The sequence below is a fragment of the Phaenicophaeus curvirostris genome, chromosome 2 (genome assembly GCF_032191515.1).
Source record: "Phaenicophaeus curvirostris isolate KB17595 chromosome 2, BPBGC_Pcur_1.0, whole genome shotgun sequence".
In the NCBI taxonomy this organism is placed as follows: Eukaryota; Metazoa; Chordata; class Aves; order Cuculiformes; family Cuculidae; genus Phaenicophaeus; species Phaenicophaeus curvirostris.
In genome coordinates, this window is record NC_091393.1 from 65,179,041 (window position 1) to 65,201,163 (window position 22,123).

The following is a 22,123-nucleotide window of genomic DNA, read 5'->3' on the forward strand; positions in this document are numbered from 1 at the left end:
AAGAATACAGTACAAAGTCTGGACTGTTCTGGCAGCAGATGGCAAAGGCAACATGTCCAAAGGGAAGAGTTATCCTGAGTACAGGACACCCTGGGGGCTTCAGAGAGGACGGTTGCTCTACCAAGGCACGTATGGAAAGCTGCAAGCAGGGGACTTCAGTCTCGGATCTGCTGTCTTCTGCTGGGTATGTCACTAAGAATTATTTAGGTTAGTCTTCAGCTTTACATTTAGCAGTACATGTAGAGGAAATTTAATTTAACCATAAAAAACAATTTCATTACACTGAGGGTCGTTGAACACAGGACCAGGTTGCCCGGAGATGTTGTGGTGTCTCCATCTGAGAAGATACTCAAACCCCAGCTGGACATGGTCCTCATCAGCCTGCTCTGGGTGACCCTGCTTGGGGTGGAAGTGCTGGACCACACCATCTTCAGAAGACTTTCTACATCTGCAGCCCTGGGTTTCTGCTCCATAAGCATTGCAGGACAGGGTGAAGTTGCAGCTGAAGGCAGTAAAGATCAATCTGCTCACCCTAGTGCTGGCACAGCCCAGGAGTGCTCACACTATCTCTCAACTATCATTTTATTTCCAGCTGCACGTTTCTTCCTTTCCTTGCAAGGTTAGGCATGGACAGCTCTCACCATTGCCACCAACCAGGCAATGTCTGGGAGGGAGAAGTTCTCCATCCCACACACCAGGCAGGAGCTGGTCACATGTCATGACACAGAGACAGGTGCAAGGGAGCTCTGCCCTACCAAGCCAGGTGGAGAAGCATGTAGCTGGGTCACCATTTCTCATGGTCTGGCCTGGGAAGGCAGTTTTTAATTGCTGCTTCCTCACCAAGCCACACAGCAGGGAGTAGCAATCAGCCTTACTGATTATATGAATTAAAGCTCAGTTGTGATTAATGGACCTATAAGAGATTTAGAAGGCAGGAAAAGCATCTCATGACAGGATATGGGAGGTATTTCAGGCACCAAAGAACCCATAAGACTATTCAAGCTAGCTAGCAACATTTCCTAGGCAATTTGGCAGAGCTAAGAGGACACCACCCAAGAGGTGTTACTGCGGACGTGTGCTGGTGCTCAGGTCTTGAAATGCAGTTTTGTCAAAGCAGACACAGAGCCCTTGTGGTAAGTGATGCCAAGACTTTGGAACTTTTTGCAAGGCATTATAGACATGAGCATCTCCCGAAGGAACAAGGAGACCAAAGGGTGGAGGAAAACACCTAAAGGTGTCTTAATGCAGCCTTCCTCTAGATCCCTTTAGGACTCTTAGGAAGTGCTCCCCCACTAAATTAACACTTTGGACCCCTACCACAGCAGGTGCTGAACTACACATGGAGTCGCGGTCCATCTGTGACCACTCTGCAGCAGGTACTGAGGCAAACACAGCCTTAACTTCCTCAGGAAGGGACACTGGAGGTCTCTGCTATTGGGCAGACACACTCAGCTGTGGATTATTATATGATGGGTTGATTCCAGCACCAAGTGTTTTTTCACATGTAGCTGTGGATTTGTGTTGAAGTGATATTGGGAGATTGACAAGTAGATGTCCCGTTTGTGAATCCTGTGCCAGTTTCCAGTCTCCTTGTATCTCTCCCTTCCCTTTCCTCAACAGAAAGACTACCCAAGCTTGGCGCGAAACTGTTTCTGTGTGATGCTAGCATGGTTAGATACACTGAATTCAGTGTCAGCTGGAGGGTATGTCCCACGAAGGGTCACGATTTAGCTGTTATGTCTAAGCCAGACACATCTGCCAAATGAGGAGGAGCACCCTCTAAAAATCACAGCACCTGACCACCTGGAAGGGCAGGCCCCAGGCTGCTGCCAGCCCTCATCTTGGAGATAAACCCCCAAATATTTTCCTCAGCCAAGTATTTTATCATTTCATCTACCACCCACATAAGGGGTGTAGCAGAAAAGCCTGCACGGGGGGTGATGTGGGACAGCACTTGGGGAGCTAACGCAGCCTGGAAGGATGCAAAAGTGATGGGTTAGCGAAGGAGCAGGAGAGGCCTCCCTATACACGCGGGAGCAGGAATGACAAGGGAAAGTGCTGAGGAGGTAGGAAGCAGAGCTGTTTTTCTCCGTGCACTCTTGCCTGAGGAAATGAGAGCGAATTTGCAAGCCTAGTGTAAGCACTGGAGGTGTAAGAAACCAGCCCCTGCCTCCCCTCCTCCTTCATTCCTGCTGCAGTGGATGTGTAGTCCTAGGTAAAGCTGCCTCATGAGTATCTATACAAGGGCTTACACCATCGTCATCAACAAGAAAAAGCCTCCCAGCCGAACTGCACGTCCTTTCATTGCTACAAGCTGAAAGAATTTTTGTTCGTGCAGCACAGCATCCTCTGCGTAGACCAGAACGGCTTGTCTCTTGTGGGGTCTAGGACACGAAGGACACGTTTTTCTGCTCTCATGCTGAGGCTTTGTCCCAGTGAGGACACCAGGGGGACCCAGTCCCTCCCTCCTGCTTCCAGCCGTCCCCAGGCGTTTCGACACCCCAGTTCGCTCCCCTGAGTCACAGACCGCACAGATCCCGCAAAATCCCCCTGCAGCCTGCCGCTTTTCCCGGATTTCTGCAACCCTTGTTTTCCCGTAAAATACATGCCATCCCTGGTTATGTCATTACATAACAGCACACACTTGGGAAGTTGCAGCAGCTCTTAACTCCAAATGGTTGTTTTCTACTTGTGCCACTTTATTTAAAGAGGGTTTTTAGAAAATAAAATATTCTTATAGTGCAGGTGGGGAAAAAATAAAAAAAGTAATAAAAGTTTAGAAATTACTACCTACATTCCATAAAAGAGTTCTATACATAACAAAAAAATTAGGACTAAAGAGAGTTAACTTAAGCAAAAGCTGTGCTGTTTGTTAAAATAAGACTGCAGAGAACATGTGCCCAGCACCATATTAGTTGTTATTATGTTGTGGCTGGGGGAGGGAAAAGGAAGGGAAAATAAGTATGCCCAACCTGACAGCTCAAACCTTGTGCTTTGCTATTGGGAATACACCCTCAATTGGACTCTAATCTCAGAAAACAGATTTGATTATTACCCATAGCCCCACTCCCTTTGCAAAATCCTAGTGGTGCCTACAAATCTTATTTTCCTGGGAGAAATATTTTCTCTTTATAGCCAAACTATACTGCCAAATGCTCAGATAAAAGCAAGTCTTCTGAAATATCTTTCTGTTCCAGTAACGAAAGTTCTGTACTCACCAATAGCTAAAATAGATGGCTTAGGGGTGAGTGTTGCTGGTGAGGTGTTTGGTTGTGGGGTTTTTTTTGAGCATTGTTTTTGGTTAGTTCATTTTTTTAGACACATATAATCCCAACCTCACTCTATGAAAAAGCTTCTCAGAATTGCAACAGATCATCAAGATTACCACAGCTTCTCAAGATCACAACAATTAATTAGACTCCAAAATTCTAGTTTCCTTACCTTTCTTAGAGCTGCCACTGTATCCTCTGCTATAATGCAATCTTTATTAAGAGCTTTTTAAAGCTTATTTACATACAGTAACATATATATGATATTTATAGAAGATTTACAACTCAAGTGACTTAAGATAAGATAGACCTAGTCTTTTTTTTTTTCTTTTTTGCTTGGCTTTGTTTGACCCTTGCTTTCTTTAGGTAGTGAAATACCAGCTCACAATCCAATCAGACATTCAGGTATTGGGCTTATCTGTTTGTAAGTAGGATTCAAATCTCTGCCTTTTTAGTTACTCTGGATACATCTCTTAAATAAACACAAAAATAAAATTAAACAACAGCTCTTGAAATGAACTCAGGAGAGAAACTGGTTCCACCCTGGCCGACCACACTAACATACAGACAGGCTCACAAAGAATGTCGGTTCCACGCAGCGAATATTCAGAGATTAATTTTACTTCCCATCCCCAAATGTGTTTGAAAAAGAAGGAGTTTCCAGTTTATACACTGCCCTGAAGCAGTGACTCACCTGTGTGTGGTACTGGCAAGTTTTCATTCCATCTATCTTGCATCCCTTCCCAACTCAGATGTGAGGCATGTCCTGCAAACTTTTTCTCATATGAAGATGATGGTCTTTGGCTTTACAGGCTAAATGAGCTGGACATGTGTTCCAGTTATTTATTACAATGTTAATATACAAGATAGTTACAGTAATTTCTCTGGAAGTAACCATATACTATTACCAATAGAAATTTAACAAGAGGAAATTTAATTCTGAGCTGTACATTTCTTAAGGGGGGGTGGGAGATCTCATGAAGTCCAAAAGCTCATAATTGGAAGACATGCTGAGAAACAAACTCCTTGTTTAAGCGAAGTTATGAACCTTTACTCTTTGGAGATTAGAAAATATGCTATTCTGCAACATACATCCGTGAAGAGAAAGCTGGATGGGATGCATCAACAACTGTTGTGTGAGGCAGACACCGTGTACTGTCTCCTCCGACTTCATGCTTCTCCCCAAACCTGACACCTATAGCCTGTTTTCACTTAGCATGTCCCATATTCCTCATTCTCAATCCACACGTTTTATCTTGGGTGCCATGCATCAGTCTCTTCCTGTCTTCCTTGACCATTTCTACTCAACTCGTTCCTTCCATTCTGTCCTGCTAAAGGACTTGAGTCTATTCCCAGTGGGCAGGTGATTTGCATCTCATCTGCCACTTCCACTTTTTAGAGCCAGCTCTTAGTACCTGGGCTCATCCATTTGGAAGCTATAGGACCTTTTTCTTATTTCAAGAAAAGGACAAATGTACTGTATATTCACTTAACCCCAAAGCCACAGGGTAAAGCTTGATGAAACCAAGTAAGCAGTAGCAAAAGTCAACAGAGCGAATTCTCTGGAACTGGTTTTGTCTGGTAGGACAGAGGACCTTGAAGTTGCTTCTGTCAGCTGCTGCTATCCACCAGACAGGGTCAGGCAACTCAGACTCAGCAGGCGCTCCAGAGTGATCACAGCTCCCATAGTGTAACAGTGGAAATGTGTTGGAATATTAAAGGACTTTCTCATGGAAAACGGGCATGTGAACAATCCGGCCTATGAGTCGATAGACTAAAAGTTACAAATCAAGGACAACTGAAGAGTGATACCCGTGAGAAATAAGGGAGTACAAGAACGAGATAAACAGCTCCCTGATGCTGCAAAGAGGAACTTTGGGCCTGTGTATACGTGGCATACGTGCAAAGCTGTTCAGCTAGCAACTAGTCTTGCTGAGGATAATAACCAATCAAACAATCAGTGTATTCGCGTGGACACATGATATTAACCAATGCTAAAGAAAAGATTTACATACCAGTCACGTGTACTATTGCCTTTTCTATACAAGCTTCGTACAGGCAGTAATAAAGTGAACACTCGTTGATCATATTGATCTCTGCGTTTGATTGCTGATCTCCAGTCATCTGGTGCCCAAACAGGGACCCTCGGATTACCTGCTGAAGCTGCTCAAAACGGTTGAAAATGCGGTAGAGGGTGGAAAGCCGGCCAAAAATGTTCCAGCACTGCCCCGGCGCTGAAGTGTTTAATTCCAGTTCCGAAGAAAGTGATCCCATGCTGATGAGTAGAGGGACATCCCGACAAGAAAAGAAAAAGGAGAGGTAATCTCCAAGGATCCGCTACAGGCAAGTGCACATGGTGGTCGGGAAGGAATGGGGTCCACACTCTCTAAAGATGAAGAGGCAGTGGTGAAACTCCTCCAGCATATCCTCTCCAAGAGAGGGATTAAGTATGACAAGAATTGTCTAACAGAACTATTGAAATGGAGCAGAGATAGGGGACTTATTCCTGATGCTGGTTTGGTATATCATCAGACCACTTGGAAAGACATAGGCACCCAGTTATGGGACACTATTAGTGACGGGGGTGTGGAAGGAAAGGAGGCAGCTCAATTTGCTACCTTATGGAAGTTAGTATCCGAGACACTAAAAAGTTTAAAAAGTGAACGTATTGCTGCAGCCTCTGCCTTTGCTGCATTAAACTTGGGACCAGAGCCTAAAGAAGAGACGGAAGCTCCCCAAGTGGAGAATAGTGAACAAGAATCACAAGGTCAAAAATGTTACCCAAGTGTTCCTACTAATCCTTTTAAAATCTATGAAGCACCTCCTGGACCAAAAGTTGTTGATAGTCAGACAAAAAGACATCGGTTTGTTGTGCCTGGCCCTGGGACTGTACCAAAAGCACTAACAGGGCAGGGAAAAAGCGGAGGTTGCTCTGCGAGCTTACCCGCATAAATAACGACAATACGGAAATTGGAGTGGCAGGACCCTCAAGAGGCAGTTTCAGTTCTGAGATACCACTCCCTCCTCTCCCGGAGTCACCTACTACAACATGCTCTAGTTCGCGAGCAAGCTCCGCTACTAGGGTTACAGGGGAGATAACTGATGATTTTATACAGATTCTAGTAAAAAGAATAGATCAACCTGAATGTTCTGCAGCAAAGACCAAGCCACTGAGGAGGCCATTAATGTTTCTTCAAAAAGGTCCAGACAAGCAGGATTCTAATAATGCGGTTCCTTCAATGCCTGTCTGTGAATTTCCACCGATAGCTCTGTCAGCGCCGCCCTATCCCGGTTCCACGCTTTTGTCAAATCAGGGGACAGTAGCAACTAACTTGTTCACTACTCCTGTAAGAGATAGTACAGGGTTTCACCAAAAATGGAAGGGAATTATTAAAGATGCTATTGAGGAAGGATCCTTTCTACCTGAAGCCTTTCCGGTATCTGTGGCTCCAGGTGGAGTGCAACAATGGGAAGCAATAGATTGGAAGCTACTGGAGAGGGCTCGTAATTAGGTTATTCAGTATGGTTTACATCACCAGATGACAAAACAAATTATACAGCATATATTTACTTCTGACATGTTGATTCTAAGGATATAGATCAGATTATGTCTGTTTTATTGTTTCCTTCACAACGACTGATTTTTGAAAGGGCTTGGCAAAAGGCAGCAGAAGCAGATATGGCTAGACCCAGACAGCAGAATGATCCTCTTTTTGATGTTCAATCACAGATGTTAATTGGCGCAGGACCCTTTGCTTCAGTAGACATGCAAGGTCAATTTACTACTGAAATGTTGCATTTGTCACAAACATTGGCATTGCAAGCTCTTGCCAGCGTTCCCGATTCTGACTCCAAAAAACCTGATAAGTTTGTAACTATAAAACAGGGTCAAACCGAACCCTTTTCGCACTTTGTTGACAGATTATATTCAGCCCTAGAACAACAGCACAATTTGACCCTAGAAATGAAAGAAAATATATTCAAATTATTGGCTTTTGAAAATTGTAACCCACAAACCCGAAGGCTACTGATCACTTTGCCTCAAGGATCATCAGTAGCTGATATGTTGGAACTAATGAATCGGAGTGCTCAGGAGGCTAGTGCTGCAGTATTCGCTGCAGCTGTACGCAAGGCTGTGCGACCCGCTGTTTGTGAAGCAGTACAGCCGTTGGTTGTTTCAACCGGAGGTAAAATAAAGAAATGTTACAATCGTGGAAAACAGGGTCATTTTCAATCACAATGTTGAGTTCCAAAACAAGTTAAATGGTGCGATAATTGTAAAAGGAACAATCATAATACTGATGGATGCAGGAGGTTAAGGCAGGGAAACTCGAGACTGAGCATGACAGGCCCTCGCGCTGGGACAAAAATAGAGAGGGCTTGGCTTGCGCAGATGCAAGCAGAGCCAACACAAGTGACAATGCCAACGCCAGTCCTGAATCCACAACCCAATCAAACGGCATCACCTGTATTCCCTCCACCACAACAGGGAGTGCCGGAGTGGACTTGAAAACTGCAGTAGATGTCACTTTACTAGAGATTAAAGTATATCAAATTGATTCCAATATAAAAGGTCCTTTGGGACAAGGACTTAGTGCTTTGTTAGTCGGGAGATCATCAACTACTTGTAAAGGCATATTTGTTCAACCCGGAATAACTGATGCAGATTTTACTGGAGTTATCCAGATTATGGTTTTGACATTAACACCTCCTGTATTCATACCTGCAGGAAGCCGCATTGCTCAATTAGTACCTTTTAGATCTTGTGTACCAGTGACAGGAGCTGATGATCGCGGCGATGGAGGTTTTGGTTCCACCGGACAACCGCAAGTATATCTTACCTTAGACATACATAAGGCAAAGCCAGAATGTCAAATCGCAATGATAGCCAAAACTGGTGAAATTAAGAGGGCAAAAATGCTTATTGACACCAGCGCTGATGTAACCATTATTTCAAAACAACAGTGGCCTCCTCACCGGCCTACAGTGTCGACCACCACTGGTGATTTTGGTATAGGTGGCGCTCAAGCCACACGAGTCAGTTCAGACCTCATATGTTTCCAATTCCCTGATGGTGTGCAAGTTATTACCAGACCCTATGTCGTGGAAGTTCCTATCACACTAATTGGGCATGATATTCTTGGCCAGTTGCACACCGTGTTGATCACACGTCCTTTTTAGGAATGGCCATTGATGGGCAGCCGGTTTTAAAAGTCACCTGGAAATCTCAAACACCTGTCTGGGTGGATCAATGGCCATTAAAACGAGAACGGCTGAAAATCATTCAAGAGTTAGTGCAAGAACGGACAAGCCGGACATATCGTCCCATCTACTAACCCCTAGAACACGCCAATTTTTACTATTCCAAAGAAAAGTGGAAAGTGGAGGTTATTACATGATCTATGAGCTATTAATTGGGTAATGGAAACAATGGGTACACTTCAACCTGGTTTGCCTTCCCCAGTAATGATTCCAGAACAATGGGAATTGTTAATTATTGATTTAAAGGATTTTTTCTTCACAATACCTTTACATCCAGAGGATGCTGAGAAATTAGCTTTCTCTGTACCGTCTATTAATAAGACGCAGCCAGCTAAAAGGTATCAGTGGGTAGTTTTACCTCAAGGTATGAAAAATTCACCTACAATATGCCAAATATTTGTGGCATGGGCATTAGAACCTTTTCAGCAGCAATATCCCTTTCTGATAGTATATCACTATATGGATGATATACTCATTGCAGGAGCAAACCTGTCAGAAATTAGGATTTTACCAATAACCACAAAACTTTTGGAAGAGCGAGGATTAAAAATTGCTCCAGAAAAGGTACAGTCAATGTCTCCGTGGAAATATTTAGGATGGAGCATCACGAATAGCACTGTTAGACCACAGAAAATTCAAATTACCACAGAAATCAAAACATTAAATGACGCTCAAAAGTTAATGGGAGACATTCAATGGGTTAGACAAATTTGTGGGATCACGAACGATGATTTGCTGCCACTGGTTCCTTTGTTGGCGATGTCAAGAAATGCTCAAGAGGAACGTACATTATCAGAGAAACAGAAAATCGCACAAAAGACTGTTCAGTGTCACGCACAAAGAATCTGTCTCGAGTTACCTGTATACTTATCGTAATCAATAGTGGAGGTTTACAGTTGTATCCTTTGGCACCTCTCTGTCAATGGGACACCAATAAGCGAAATCCATTGAGAATTTTGGAATGGGTTTTTCTACCGATCACACCATGAAAGACTGTAACTACTCAAGCTGAACTGTTAGCACAATTAATTATTAAAGGAAGATCACGACTGCAGGAAATCATGGGTAGCAACCCACATACTATCGTTTTACCATTAACTCAGGATTATATGGATTGGTTATAACGACATTCAGAAGCTCTTCAAGTCGCTTTAGAGGACTTTACAGGACTCTTGAGTAATATTTATCCTGCCCACAGATTACTTCCTCTTATCCAAGACCAGAAAATAGAACAATTCCCTAGCCTATCAGAGGTTCCTGTCAATGGCTTGACTGTATTTACAGATGCTGGCAAGAAATCAAAGTGTGCTGTATGTACTTGGAAAAATAACCACATTTGGGAACATCATGACATTCTAGGAGATCATAATGACACCTTGCAAACATTAGAGCTCTTCGCAGTAGTCTGGGCATGTAACAATTGGTCTCAAGAACCTCTAAACATTGTATCAGATTCATTACATGTGGTAGGAATTGTTAAACGGGTAGAAAGAGCAATGATCAAGGAAATGAAAAATGAGCGGTTATGTAACCTACACTTACAGTTGATACAAACTCTGGAATTGCGACAACATCCTTATTTTATCACTCGTATATGTAGCCATCCAAGTCATTATGGGTTAGCAATTGGAAATAATCATGCTGATAGCCTAGTTGCCCCTGCCTGGACAGGGCCACCCCCTAATACTTTTGCTAGAGTCCGGAACTCACACACCCTTTTACATCAATCAGCAAAAATGTTGGTTCGTCAATTCGGCATACCATTCAACAATGTGCAGGGCATCGTAAAATCCTGCCCCAGCTGTCAAAAGATAGGATTTGGGATAGGTGTTGGTGTTAATCCCAAAGGATTGGAACCACTGCAAATTTGGCAGATGGATGTTACCTGTGTTCCAGAGTTTGGGCGACAGAAATTTGTCCATGTTACCATTGATACTTTCTCCATGGTTATTTGGGCAACTGCTCAAACTGGTGAGACAGCTAAGCATGTCCAGAAACACTCGTTTGCCTGTTTTGCGATAATGGGTATCCCCCAGACAATCAAGACAGATAATGGTCCTTCATATGTATCACATTGATTTCAGCAGTTCTGTAACACGTGGGGTATTAAACTCGTCACTGGCATTCCCCATTCGCCTACAGGGCAAGCAGTGGTTAAGCATGCTAATCAAACCCTGATGCATCAGCTTCAAAAACAAAAAGAGGGAGAATCCTTAGGTCCTACAGAGAGATTACATAAAGCATTTATGTTTTAAATCTTTTGCATTTAACAGGAACAAGAGAAGACCCCCCCGATGATTATACATAGTAGTGTTTTGAAATCTGGGTGTCAGGAAGAAAACCAAAAAATTTTAGTAGAATATAAAGACGTCAGAACAGGTATATGGAAAGGACCGGCGGAAGTACAACTAACGGGCAGAGGATATATATGTTTACTTACAGGGGAAGGTGTTCGATTGATTCCGGCGAAATGGGTCCAGCCTTGGAATGGAGACGCTTCAAATCAAGGAAGCGACTTGGATTAAGTATATTGTTAATGCTTGTTATAACCGGTCGTGTTACGATTGCTGTTTTTCAGATGGATCCCCGACAAAACATGTGGGTAACATGGGTTAAACAAACAGGGCAGACAGATTTCTGTCTGTCTCTAACAACACCAGGTGATCCATTTCGTACATGCTTAATTGGTTATCCTTTTGATGAATTTGATCCAAATTCTTCTTTCACGGCATGGTATAATGTTACAAACTTTACACAAGCTTTTATCAAGTGGAATAGTAAGCTATCCAATAGCCAGAATGACGGTGAATGCATAGTAACCGGAGGGCAATGGTGACCTACTATTTCGGGTGGCACTAAATAGCAAATGTTTGTAGAAAATCTCTGGAACTTCACATGACTCCCTTTACAAGAACTAGATTTAATGTTTTCTTTACCCCCATTGGGAACTTTCTAATATTTCATCACTCCCTAACTGTACCAGACAAGGATTGCAACCCTATAACGGCCCTGGAGCAATATAATTTGGAGATGCTGTTGCTATAAAGAAAGAAAAAGAAAGGCCAGGTAGTTATTACATTGTATAGCAGAATGTTACAGGATTACCCCTGTGGCCAGACGGGAACCAGGACACAGACGTACACACAAACAGTGGTGTGATGTTGCCACCAGGCTTGTTTTTAATCTGTGGCAATAGAGCCTGGAATGGCATTCCACATAAACTGGTGGGTGGGCCATGCTATAGAGGTAGACTTACAATGTTCACCCCATCCATGCGTCAGCTGTATACTTGGAACAATCAAACTCTGAATAGAAAGCAGAAACGAGAAATTAAGGAGTTTGATGCCTCTTGTGAAGATGAAGTGAAATTTTGGTCTACTTCAGCTTTTACTGCTGTAGCTTTATTTGTGCCTGGTAAGGCTGCAAGAATTAATTATGATAAACTAAAGGATTTTCCTTGCTGGTCATTGAAGCAATTTAACCTCACCTTGCTTATGATCTCTGTGTTACTAACCGATGTAGATAGTATTAGACACGCATTATTACAAAATCGAGCTGCCATTGATTTCTTGTTGATAGCTCAAGGGCACGGATGTGAAGAGTTTGAAGGAATGTGTTGTTTGAACCTCAGTGATCATTCTGAATCAATACATAAGCAGCTAAATGATCTAAGGAATAATATGAAGAAGGTTACATACAACAAGAATCCTTTTGATGATTGGTTACAATCTCTTAATTTACCTGCTTGGTTAAAAGGAATCCTTAAAGAACTTATTTCAGTGCTAATAGTATTATTGATTGTGATAATAGCTTTTGTTTGCTTTTGGAAGTGTATAATGGCTGCAATTTCTAAGGTCTTTCAGCAGGCTTGGATTGTTCAAAAACAAAAAGAGGGATTGGTTGGAATATTAAAGGACTTTCTCATGGAAAACAGGCATGTGAACAATCCGGCCTATGAGTCGATAGACTAAAAGTTACAAATCAAGGACAACTGAAGAGCGATACCCGTGAGAAATAAGGGAGTACGAGAACGAGATAAACAGCTCCCTGATGCTGCAAAGAGGAACTTTGGGCCTGTTTATACGTGGCATACGTGCAAAGCTGTTCAGCTAGCAACTATTCTTGCTGAGGATAATAACCAATCAAACAATCAGTGTATTCGCGTGGACACATGATATTAACCAATGCTAAAGAAAAGATTTACATACCAGTCGCATGTACTCTTGCCTTTTCTATACAAGCTTCGTACAGGCAGTAATAAAGTGAACACTTGCTGGTCATATTGATATCTGCGTTTGATTCCTGATCTCCCGTCAGAAATAGGCTTCAATGCTTTTGCAGTAATTACTTACATCCAAGGTTTACTTTACATTTGCAAAAAAACCTCAAGTATTTTGTACGAAAGCTGGCTATGGGAGACTGAAGCTTCTGTAGATACATACCCGCACATCCTCACTCCCATCAACCCCCCCAGCAAAAAAAAAAAGGGCAAATGAGATACAAACTCAATTAAGTCCCATTAATTTTTTCAGGGTCTTTCCTGCTCAGTACTCCAATTCCCACTGTGTATTTGCAAGGTGTACGCAGTGATCTGTGTATCTGCCTGCAGGCAGGGCACACTTGCTAGACTCCTGGGGTTTTTGAGACTCTTGAGTTTGCTATTGTCACTTAGCAGTCTCCCTCCTCTTTCAAAGCATTCAGCAGGCAGAAAAATAGTTACTTCCCAGTTTGACTATACATACCACTGTGACTTAAGAGATGCGATCTTTCCACTCCTGACCTTAAAGTGGTCAGCACAGCCAGATGTTTTACGTAAGACATAGGCTGTCAGGTAGCTTCCTCTGAGATCTGCAAGCATCTATGTTTTGAGAAAGAGCCAAAAAGACTTCATCTTTCCCTGATGCAGTGTTTGACTTCACCATGCAAAACAACGCCCCTGCATATTGATAATTAAAAAAAAAAATGGATGCAAGTGCTAGAAAAACATCTTCCTTGTTCAATGGGGAAAGGGCTATTTACCCCAAAGTTAGGGAAGAGGCTAGTTCAAGAGAACATGTAAGAAGTTCTAGAGTACTGAAGCATGGAAAATGCCTCAATGCACTTTGGGACCAGCTCAGTGCTGCTGCACTTGTGTTTCAGCCTACCACACTGGCAAGAACCACCACTTTAGAGCAGAATTAAGCACAACAGGTACCCAAGTACCATGAAAGGTGCACTAGGGCTGGCAGACTCATCCAGAGACCTAGGAAACTCCTCCTGAACCAGTAAGAGACAGACAAGCACACACAGTGGGGCTTGGCAAGAGCTAGAGCAACAGCAGAAACACAGGTGTTTCCTTGATAACCGTATAGTTATTACAAAGCTCATCAAAAAGCTTAGGGAAATAGTGTGGCATCTTGTATGGGCTGGCAGCTGTAGACCCTACCATTCTTCTGCCATCTTCAAAGGCATCATTACTCACTGGGAGCCACGTAAAACTGAAGAGCTGCCATTAAACCTTATAAATCCTGTTTGAAGGGGACCTTCATTTTGCACCTCAGGTACTTGTCAGAAAGTGGCAAAAAACCTAGAGCTGCCTTATGTCAATCATCATTCTCCAGTCAGCATACACTTGGTGCTGTCTTTGAGGGACAAAATCATCAGGAAAATGATCAGCACACCCAGGTAACAGTGGGTGTCTTAAAAAAAAAAAACCCAGATCCTTCTCCAGAGCAGAAATAGCAAAGATTCTATTTTTTTGTAAAAAACAAAAACACCACCACCACACACACTCCACACAAAAAGACCCACCAACAACAAAACTGCAACAAAATACGCCGCTCCCTCAAAAAAAAAAAATAATCCACATGCCCCCTTTAAGAGAGGGTATTTATAAATTAGTTGCTACAGAGTAATTTTAAAAGTTAGAATGATTACAAATAACCACATAGTTTTCAAGAACCTTTATACATCATCTTTTTTAATTAGATTAGCTTTACAAGCAACTTGAGAGCTCTTTCATAATGAACACTGCTTTTCAAATTACACAACTTTATAGGCAACCTGTAAATGAATCCTGAATTTCTTTGCCTGCTATTGATAAAGGTCTCGTATTTTACAGCCGGCTAACATCATGAATAAAAATAGCATTATGAAGCTTTATCTTTAACCAGGACTAGACACATACAGATCATAAGACGGTTTTAAAAATAGTCTTAAAACAAGGACCTGCTTGGTGATGCTCAAGACTGAATATTCAATCGACATGAAATGAACAGTTTCTAAATGACACGGAAGAAATGGCTGACCTGATTTGTTGACCCTATCGTAATGACTTAGATGGAGTGAGAAATTAAGCACTTTTTAAACCTGTCTGGCAAGCGCAAACCTACAGTGTGATTAGAATTTGATACGCCATGTAACTGCAGAAGTTTGAATTACAGAGGGACTGAAATGAGTTTAAAGGCTTATGCTTACATTTCTAAATCAAAACCAACCAAACCACTGTTCAAAGTAGTATTAAAGAAGATGAAGTAGAAGAGGTGGCTTTTTTGCTTGTTTCATTGGTAGCCTAAATGCACTGCAGACCAGACAGTAATGGAGATTTGCACTCCCTGGCCAGGTTGGCAGAGGCACTTACAGTAAAGGTATCCTGTCTGTTTTTCTGGGAAGAAAAGAGGAAAGAGGAAGAGAACTGTAAAGGGCAAGAACTTACTCCAAAAAAAGGAAAAGCAAATCAAAACAAAACTGGGATTTCTCTTGGTTCTCCTAGATAATATACCAATTTTTTTCCCCCTTCTGTCAGTTTGTTACTAAATAATTAGCTTTTTCATGTTTTACATGAACAATAGTAATCTTTTTAATAAAAAATTACTGAGCTTTCCATAGAAAAGGTCTCTAATTGAATACAAACTATACAGATGCTAAAATTGTCACAAGTTGTAATATATACAGAAATATTTCTGTACACTCACATTGTTTTGGCTAAGTAAGGAAATAAGGGACAGATAGAAAACTGCAGCAGGTATGCTGACCAACCCCCAGACTCCTGTAAATAGGAATGCTGACTTTTATAGGTTTGCTTTTGTTTTTTCAAGCTTTTAAAGCTCAGGAAAAAAAAAGAAAAAAAAGGTGTGTCCAAAACATTAATTTCTTAAAAATAAGAATATCAAAGTTTCTGCACATTCCACTTTTATTCTCTGATGTCCCCTCTCCTCAATAAAATGAAAACAATTTAAAAGAAAATAAAGGTTTTCTTACTAAAGATATACCTCAGTATTGATCAAAGGGCAGTGCCTTTTTGGGGAAATCCTTCAGCACAGAGGAAACCTAAAGATACATTGCACAAGAAGCCTACAGTGATGCACTTCAGCTTCTGTGTGCTGACCATCTCCTTGATACTATATAATAGATCAAAGTGTCAACTTGCAGACTGCATGGGACACCAACATTTGAAAAGGACATTTCAAAAAGTGAATTTTAGATTTTCTATTAACTTATTTACAAAGGAAAGGAAGGTGGCAAATATTCTTCAGAAAAGGGAGAAAGCTCAATTTTTTTTGTCAAGTACATCAAGTACATAAGTAGGTTCTGGGTACCTCTAATAGCCTAGGAAAGCCCTTGTATAATGTTGTCACTTGATGGTATTTAAGTTCCCAAAGCCAATGACAGCAACTGATAGTGTCAAGTTCACTTAGTGCCAGTCACTTAAAAAAGGAACATTCCCCCCACCCCGCCCCCCCAAAAAATCAAAACAAAAACAAACCAAAAAACCAAAGAAGAGACAGAAACTTCCCCACTGTGGATTCAACATATAAGACCACAAACTGAATGTTACTAATAGTGAGATACTGATTTGCTTCTGTTAATAAGGTTCATGAGGATATAGTCAAAAAAAACCAATACAGCAGCAATCTTTAAAAGTTAAGATTAGTGTGAGATATGATATAAAACAATCAGATTTTTTAGCTGGTAATTAAAGTGCTCCTTTTCTGACTTAAGGTGTAAAGAAAATTAAAGTGATTATCAGTTACTGGCAACCCTTACATTAGAATAGGTCTTTCATGGCAGAGGAGAACAGTATGAACAGTTTTACAAAAATAGATCCATGTTATTTTGAGGGATACTGCGATTTTTTTCTTTTTTCAGTTTTTCTTTTTTTTTTTTTTTTTTTAAGATTCAATTTTGATAAACTGTACCTGGTCATACAAAAATTACCCAAAATTCAAACTTTTACCATATAAAAAAAGGGAGAGATGAATTGGATTCAGCTGAATGACAAGTCTGGCAAAATATAAGGATGGATAAATTCTATGTAGGGCACTTATTTATGTCCAGATGCATATGCTGTTTCTTACTGATTGCTTATCTTCTTCACATAAGCAGTCACAGGCCTGGAGTCACAATCACATAGTACAACGCTTCAGCAGTCAAAGAATCTTCTATTTGATGCAACATTGAAAGACTGTTTGCTTCTTTATTAAAGTGTTGGTTTGTTGTTGATTTTCCTTTATCTTGTTATTCACATTCAAAAGTTAATAGATAGCATCAAGATTTATCAAGGAGAATAGCAAGGGGATTTGCTAAATCAAAGGCTTATAAAACGTCTTTCCCATCTGAGTCAGAAGGTTTATTAAGTTCAACCCTCACACCTTTTTCACCTGAAAAAATATGAAAAGGAAATCAGTATTATTTTTCAGCATTTATCAAAGTATAGCCTACAGAATTGCTACATTACTTTCTACATTAGTTTCAAGAGAGTACTCCAAAGATTATCTAGTACAAATGATCTATCAAGATAAATGTTTTTGAATATATGCTCTATATCCTGTGCTCTGTAGAATTAATAAGCTGTGGTTACTTATCTCCAAAAGCAGGCTTTTATCTGGCTGCTTAAGGAAAAAATGGGATACTTCACATCATACATGTGGTTCTGAAGTGCATCATCTCAGTCTTTACAAAGGCAATCTGTAAGAATGGCCAGTTGAGAATCTAAGGCTATTGTTTATTAGCCTGGATCAGACTATCCAGAATACCCCTACAGTAAATACCAATATGGTAAATAGCCAGAAAAATAAACAGATTTTTAAAACGTAACACTACATTTGACCTGCTACGAACAAATGAACAGAACAAATACACACCTCTTCTGTCCTTTTCTCTAAAAGCTGACCTTCAGGTACCCCACAGAAGTCTGACTATGAAAACATCAACAGTCACAGTATCCCATATTCATGAAAAAAAATATCACACATATTATGCAAGGCTTTAGTTAGACTTAAACTAAGCCGAAAAGTAACAGTTTTCCATTTTATGATATTTCCTTTTATAATTTTATATTTCAATATCAGCATAAAATAAAAAGCAACTTACACAATTCTTGGTACAGATAAAGAGCAAACAATGCCATTTTGACTGCAAATTAAATTGGAATCAGAACAATGTGATAATATAAATCAATTACAGGGCAAACCAATACAGAAATTTTAACGTACACTCCAACCCAGCCTTCCTTCCTTCAGTGCCTGCAGTTTAGGGGAACACTGGAGAGGGAGGTGGGCTGGGGGTGGAGGTAGCATGTCTCTGCACTCTCTCTGACAGAACCACAGCCAAAGCTGCATGGAGACAACCAAAAGTGCTCTGATCCGGCAAGGCTGGCTCCAGGAGTTGTGGGGTCACACCTGTGTGACATCAAGTCTGACCTACATAGACAGAGAGGCTTCCTGCAGAGACCAGGTGTGCATTAGCTGGGAAGTGGCTTGCTGGCATGCACCACCAAGCAGTGGAACAGCCTGGCCAGCCAGAGCAGAGCAGCTCTCTGTTTCTTGGCAAGGCAGGCAGTAACTGCACTGCCCTTGCTACTTCTGAAATGCACCAAGCCACTAGCTGCACCAGAGCAACCAAACTCAACTGCAGCTTTCACATCCAGCAGACAGCTCTGGTGATACCTACCAGCTTCAGACACCTATAAGCAACAAATAGAAATTTGATTTGAAAATGAATGGCATGTCTTCGAAATAACTGATTTTGTAGCATTTGATGAAACTGTGGCAAAACTGGCCCTGTGTTGATGTGCACCTGTGGTACACATGATTTTGATTCATTTTTAAACTACTGTGACAAACAAAATTGTGACTGCACTTACAAGCATGACAGAAGTCCTAGGCCATTTCTCCTTATATTGCTAATTTGAACAGGAAGATTAGATCAACTTCCTCTTGAGGGAGAAGCCAGAAAAGGAAAACATTGCTAGATATGTGAAAATGGAAGTGGAGGAAGTAACTCCATTCTTTGATTCCAGATTTTAATTTTAGGCTTTTATTTATCTAATACAGAGATACTAGTCCAGTTAGGTTGTATTCACTCGTTAAATCACTATATTTGATCAAAATTATTTCCAGGTCTCTGGTGTATTTATCCACCACACCTACTGGGGAGACAAGACTAGGGAGAAGCTGTATCTCCCATATAAAAGCACTGAGCAGCCTCAGGTCTCAGAGGAAGTGTGGGCAGAACAAGGCACTGACCTGGATTTCCCAAGTCACTGCCTAGCAGCTCAACCACTGGATCACCTTCCCTGAAAAACCTGACTCCGAGTCACTCTGTTTTTTCTCTGCATTTTGTGCATAGCGGGGGCCAAGGAGGTGAGGCTGGACTACTCAGATACTCTTCCAGAGAAAAAGAACACAGAAGATATTAATAAGAGATTACCTGTTAGATATTTTACTTTAGCTCGTGCTCTTTCATCTGCATCAAAATACCACACTGTTATTGCGTACCTAGGGAAATGGATGGAAAAAGAACTCTTGAACTATGAAGAAAATAAAGAAGTGGACAACAAAACACAGCAGAAATGAGACTATAGTTCTGCTGTCTGACAGAAGAAAGAATTCACAAAGTAAGCAGGCTTTTTTCTTATCAGTAGATATTGTCTGAGAGAGTAATTGTAAGAGTGACACTGAAGCTCTAAGTTTACGCTTCCTTCTCCTGATGAGCTGCTATCACTGCTCTTGCCCAGTATCTATAATATAGTCTCTGTTTGTTAACACCTCACACCATGACTTTTACTTTACTCAGTCAAATCCATCACTGAGTCACACTGCAAGAACCTTTTTTTTGGACACTCACCATACGGGAAAATTACCTATGACTCTTTATAGAGCTCCTCTGGTTTTCCACTGTCCACAAAGGATTTAAATATGAAATGCCAGCTATTGAGAAAAGACTTTAAGGAGCTTTAGTAAATGCCATTTCTCTCTCTGATTCTGCTAGGAGCACAAAGCAGGAGGGGAGAGTGGTACAGCCTCCTGAATGGCTGTAAGAGGACAGGCTGATGGTGGTTCAATTTACTTCTTGCGAAGGTACTTGTGTTATCTCACAGCTCCAGTCAGTGTTCAGTGCTCTGCCTATCCAAATGCACTGCAACATTGCCAAATGGTCTGGATGGAGGACTCCAATGATTCACCTATTAACATTACCCAGAAACTCAAGATGTGGGAGCAGTGAATGCAGGTACCTTTAGCATCATCCACTGTCCTACCCTGAGAGGCAAAGGAGATATCAAGTTCCCTCTGCGACTACTCTAATACTCCAGAGAAGGATAAGACTTGTGCATCAATGGTCGTTTCAGCTACACAGTCCTCTCCCAACTCCCAAACTAAGCCACCCACAGAATAAAGGAAGAGGGAACTTTTAACAACTCCCTCTGCCTCAACAAAAGAGCACATAAAAGCAAAGTACCTGCCAATCTTCCAGTAATACCGTAAGATGCTAAGGACAAGGGGAAGGGACCACAGTGTAAAGCTACCACACAAATAATGAAGACAACACCCCTTGGCTAAGGTGGGGGTCTGTTTATGGCTCTGTGTGCTCCTACCCAGTTCTGCCAAGTACACCCTCAGAAACTTCTCGTGTTTCCAGACCCCCCTACTACACATCCAATAGGAAGTTTTCTCCAAAATAAAGAGATCAGACATTGGTGCAAACTCAGCAGCACAGCAGAACCCTAACCAATCAGTAGAAGAAAGCCCCTTTTCGTCACAGTGCAATGTGAAGAGTATGTGGAAAAACTTGGGATCCTTTCTCATTAGAATTTGCTCATCTCTTGAAAAAAGTCATCATGCAATATATAGAGTCCATCAGTCCTACCTTGTAGCAAATGCTGGCTGTACTTCATGAGGGTTGCGGCGATCAGACCAGAAGAATAGCAGTCTATCAAATTTGGGTTCAATATCAGCAAATTGCGCTTTACCTTCTGGAAATATCCGAAGGATGCCTCCACTTACCTACAAATTAAGTATTTAAAATGAGTGCTTAAAAACAATGTCTCACTGTATTTAAAAGTACTGAATATCCTATTGGAAAATATTTCAAACACTTGGAACCAGAATAAAAGTCTTTATCAGATGCTACAGAAATTAAGAGTCTAGGGCTTTTTGCCTGACATATTTCATGTAACAACATTTTATACATTTTTCACCATGTATTTTCAGAATGCTTAAAAATATGAAGCCTCCATTCATGTTTAAGGAAAAAAGCTGTAGGTTTAGATTGGTTGGTTTTTAGCTGCATTACCTACTTGCAAAAAAGACTGAATTATACTACACAGGTGGCTAAAAAAATGCCAGTACGGATGAGACACATTGAATTTCACATCTGAATTTCACCCTTTCACATTAAAGAGATTATTTCATTTAAGAGCAGCAGCACAAGTTTATGTCATGTTTCTGTAACTAAGATGAGTAAAGACAAGAAAAGTTCAAATTAAAGCTTGAATCTATATTACTTCTGGTCGATTTAGATATCTTCTAGGCTTTGAAAAAAACACTTGGACCTACCCATTGATGCTTAGAAAACAGCACAAGTAGGCGGGGGTTAATTATTTTTAAGTCAGGTTAACTACTTCCTACTGATGATGTTAAGCCTAACTATAGATGGCCACCACAGTGCAAGTACTAAACAAGGTAAATTGATATAAATGACCTTTTTTTTTTAAATTGTGATCTAAATCAGCAAATAAGAAGTGATAATTTAGATCCATCTGTTCTCCTACAGAAAGCCTGAGCTTCTTTCTCTGCTAACCAATATACTTCGTAATTTACTAATTTGCAATTTAAAACAGATTTTGCAAGAACTAGAATATATTTGTTCATAAATTAAAATCTCCAGCTAGTAAGTTTATTACAGTTATTATGAAAATTTGATTTGCTCGACTCATACACTCTGGTAAGTATTCACTTGTTTCCAGGAAAGAAACTGCAAATCAACTAAAAATACCCCCAAACCTGCATTTTAAGATGTTCAGTACAACCATTACTCTTATATATGAATATGCAATCATCACAAAAAGGCTAGTAATGTGATATTTTAAAGACCAAATCAGAAACAGAAGCTTCAATTGCATCTGTTTCTGACTCAGCTTTCCAATCTACCAGTTTTATGCAAGTATGTTATCAGTTAAATTGTCTCATCCAGCCCTTAAAAGAAATGGAAAGTACTTAAGAAAAAGTAAAATTCTCAGCTGCAACCTATGTTATCCATATCTGGTGCACTCAATTCACAGAATCTTATTCCTTACATGCTCTTCCACATGCTGCTTCCTAAGTATGACAGAA

At 40.9% G+C, this 22,123-nt stretch overlaps 2 protein-coding genes across 2 annotated transcripts in view; both read right to left on the bottom strand.

The window, feature by feature from the left end:
• EXOC8 (exocyst complex component 8) overlaps positions 1-22,123 on the bottom strand; it is a 100,698-nt gene that overhangs the window by 18,298 nt on the left and 60,277 nt on the right. The window lies entirely within an intron of this gene.
• EGLN1 (egl-9 family hypoxia inducible factor 1) overlaps positions 14,470-22,123 on the bottom strand; it is a 36,668-nt gene continuing 29,014 nt past the window's right edge. The window contains exons 3-5 of the mRNA XM_069852280.1: positions 20,658-20,794; positions 19,221-19,288; positions 14,470-17,170 (exon numbers count right to left, since the gene is read on the bottom strand). Of these exons, the coding sequence (XP_069708381.1) occupies positions 17,106-17,170; positions 19,221-19,288; positions 20,658-20,794 (270 nt within the window). The 3' untranslated portion in view covers positions 14,470-17,105. The remainder of the gene's footprint in view (positions 17,171-19,220; positions 19,289-20,657; positions 20,795-22,123) is intronic.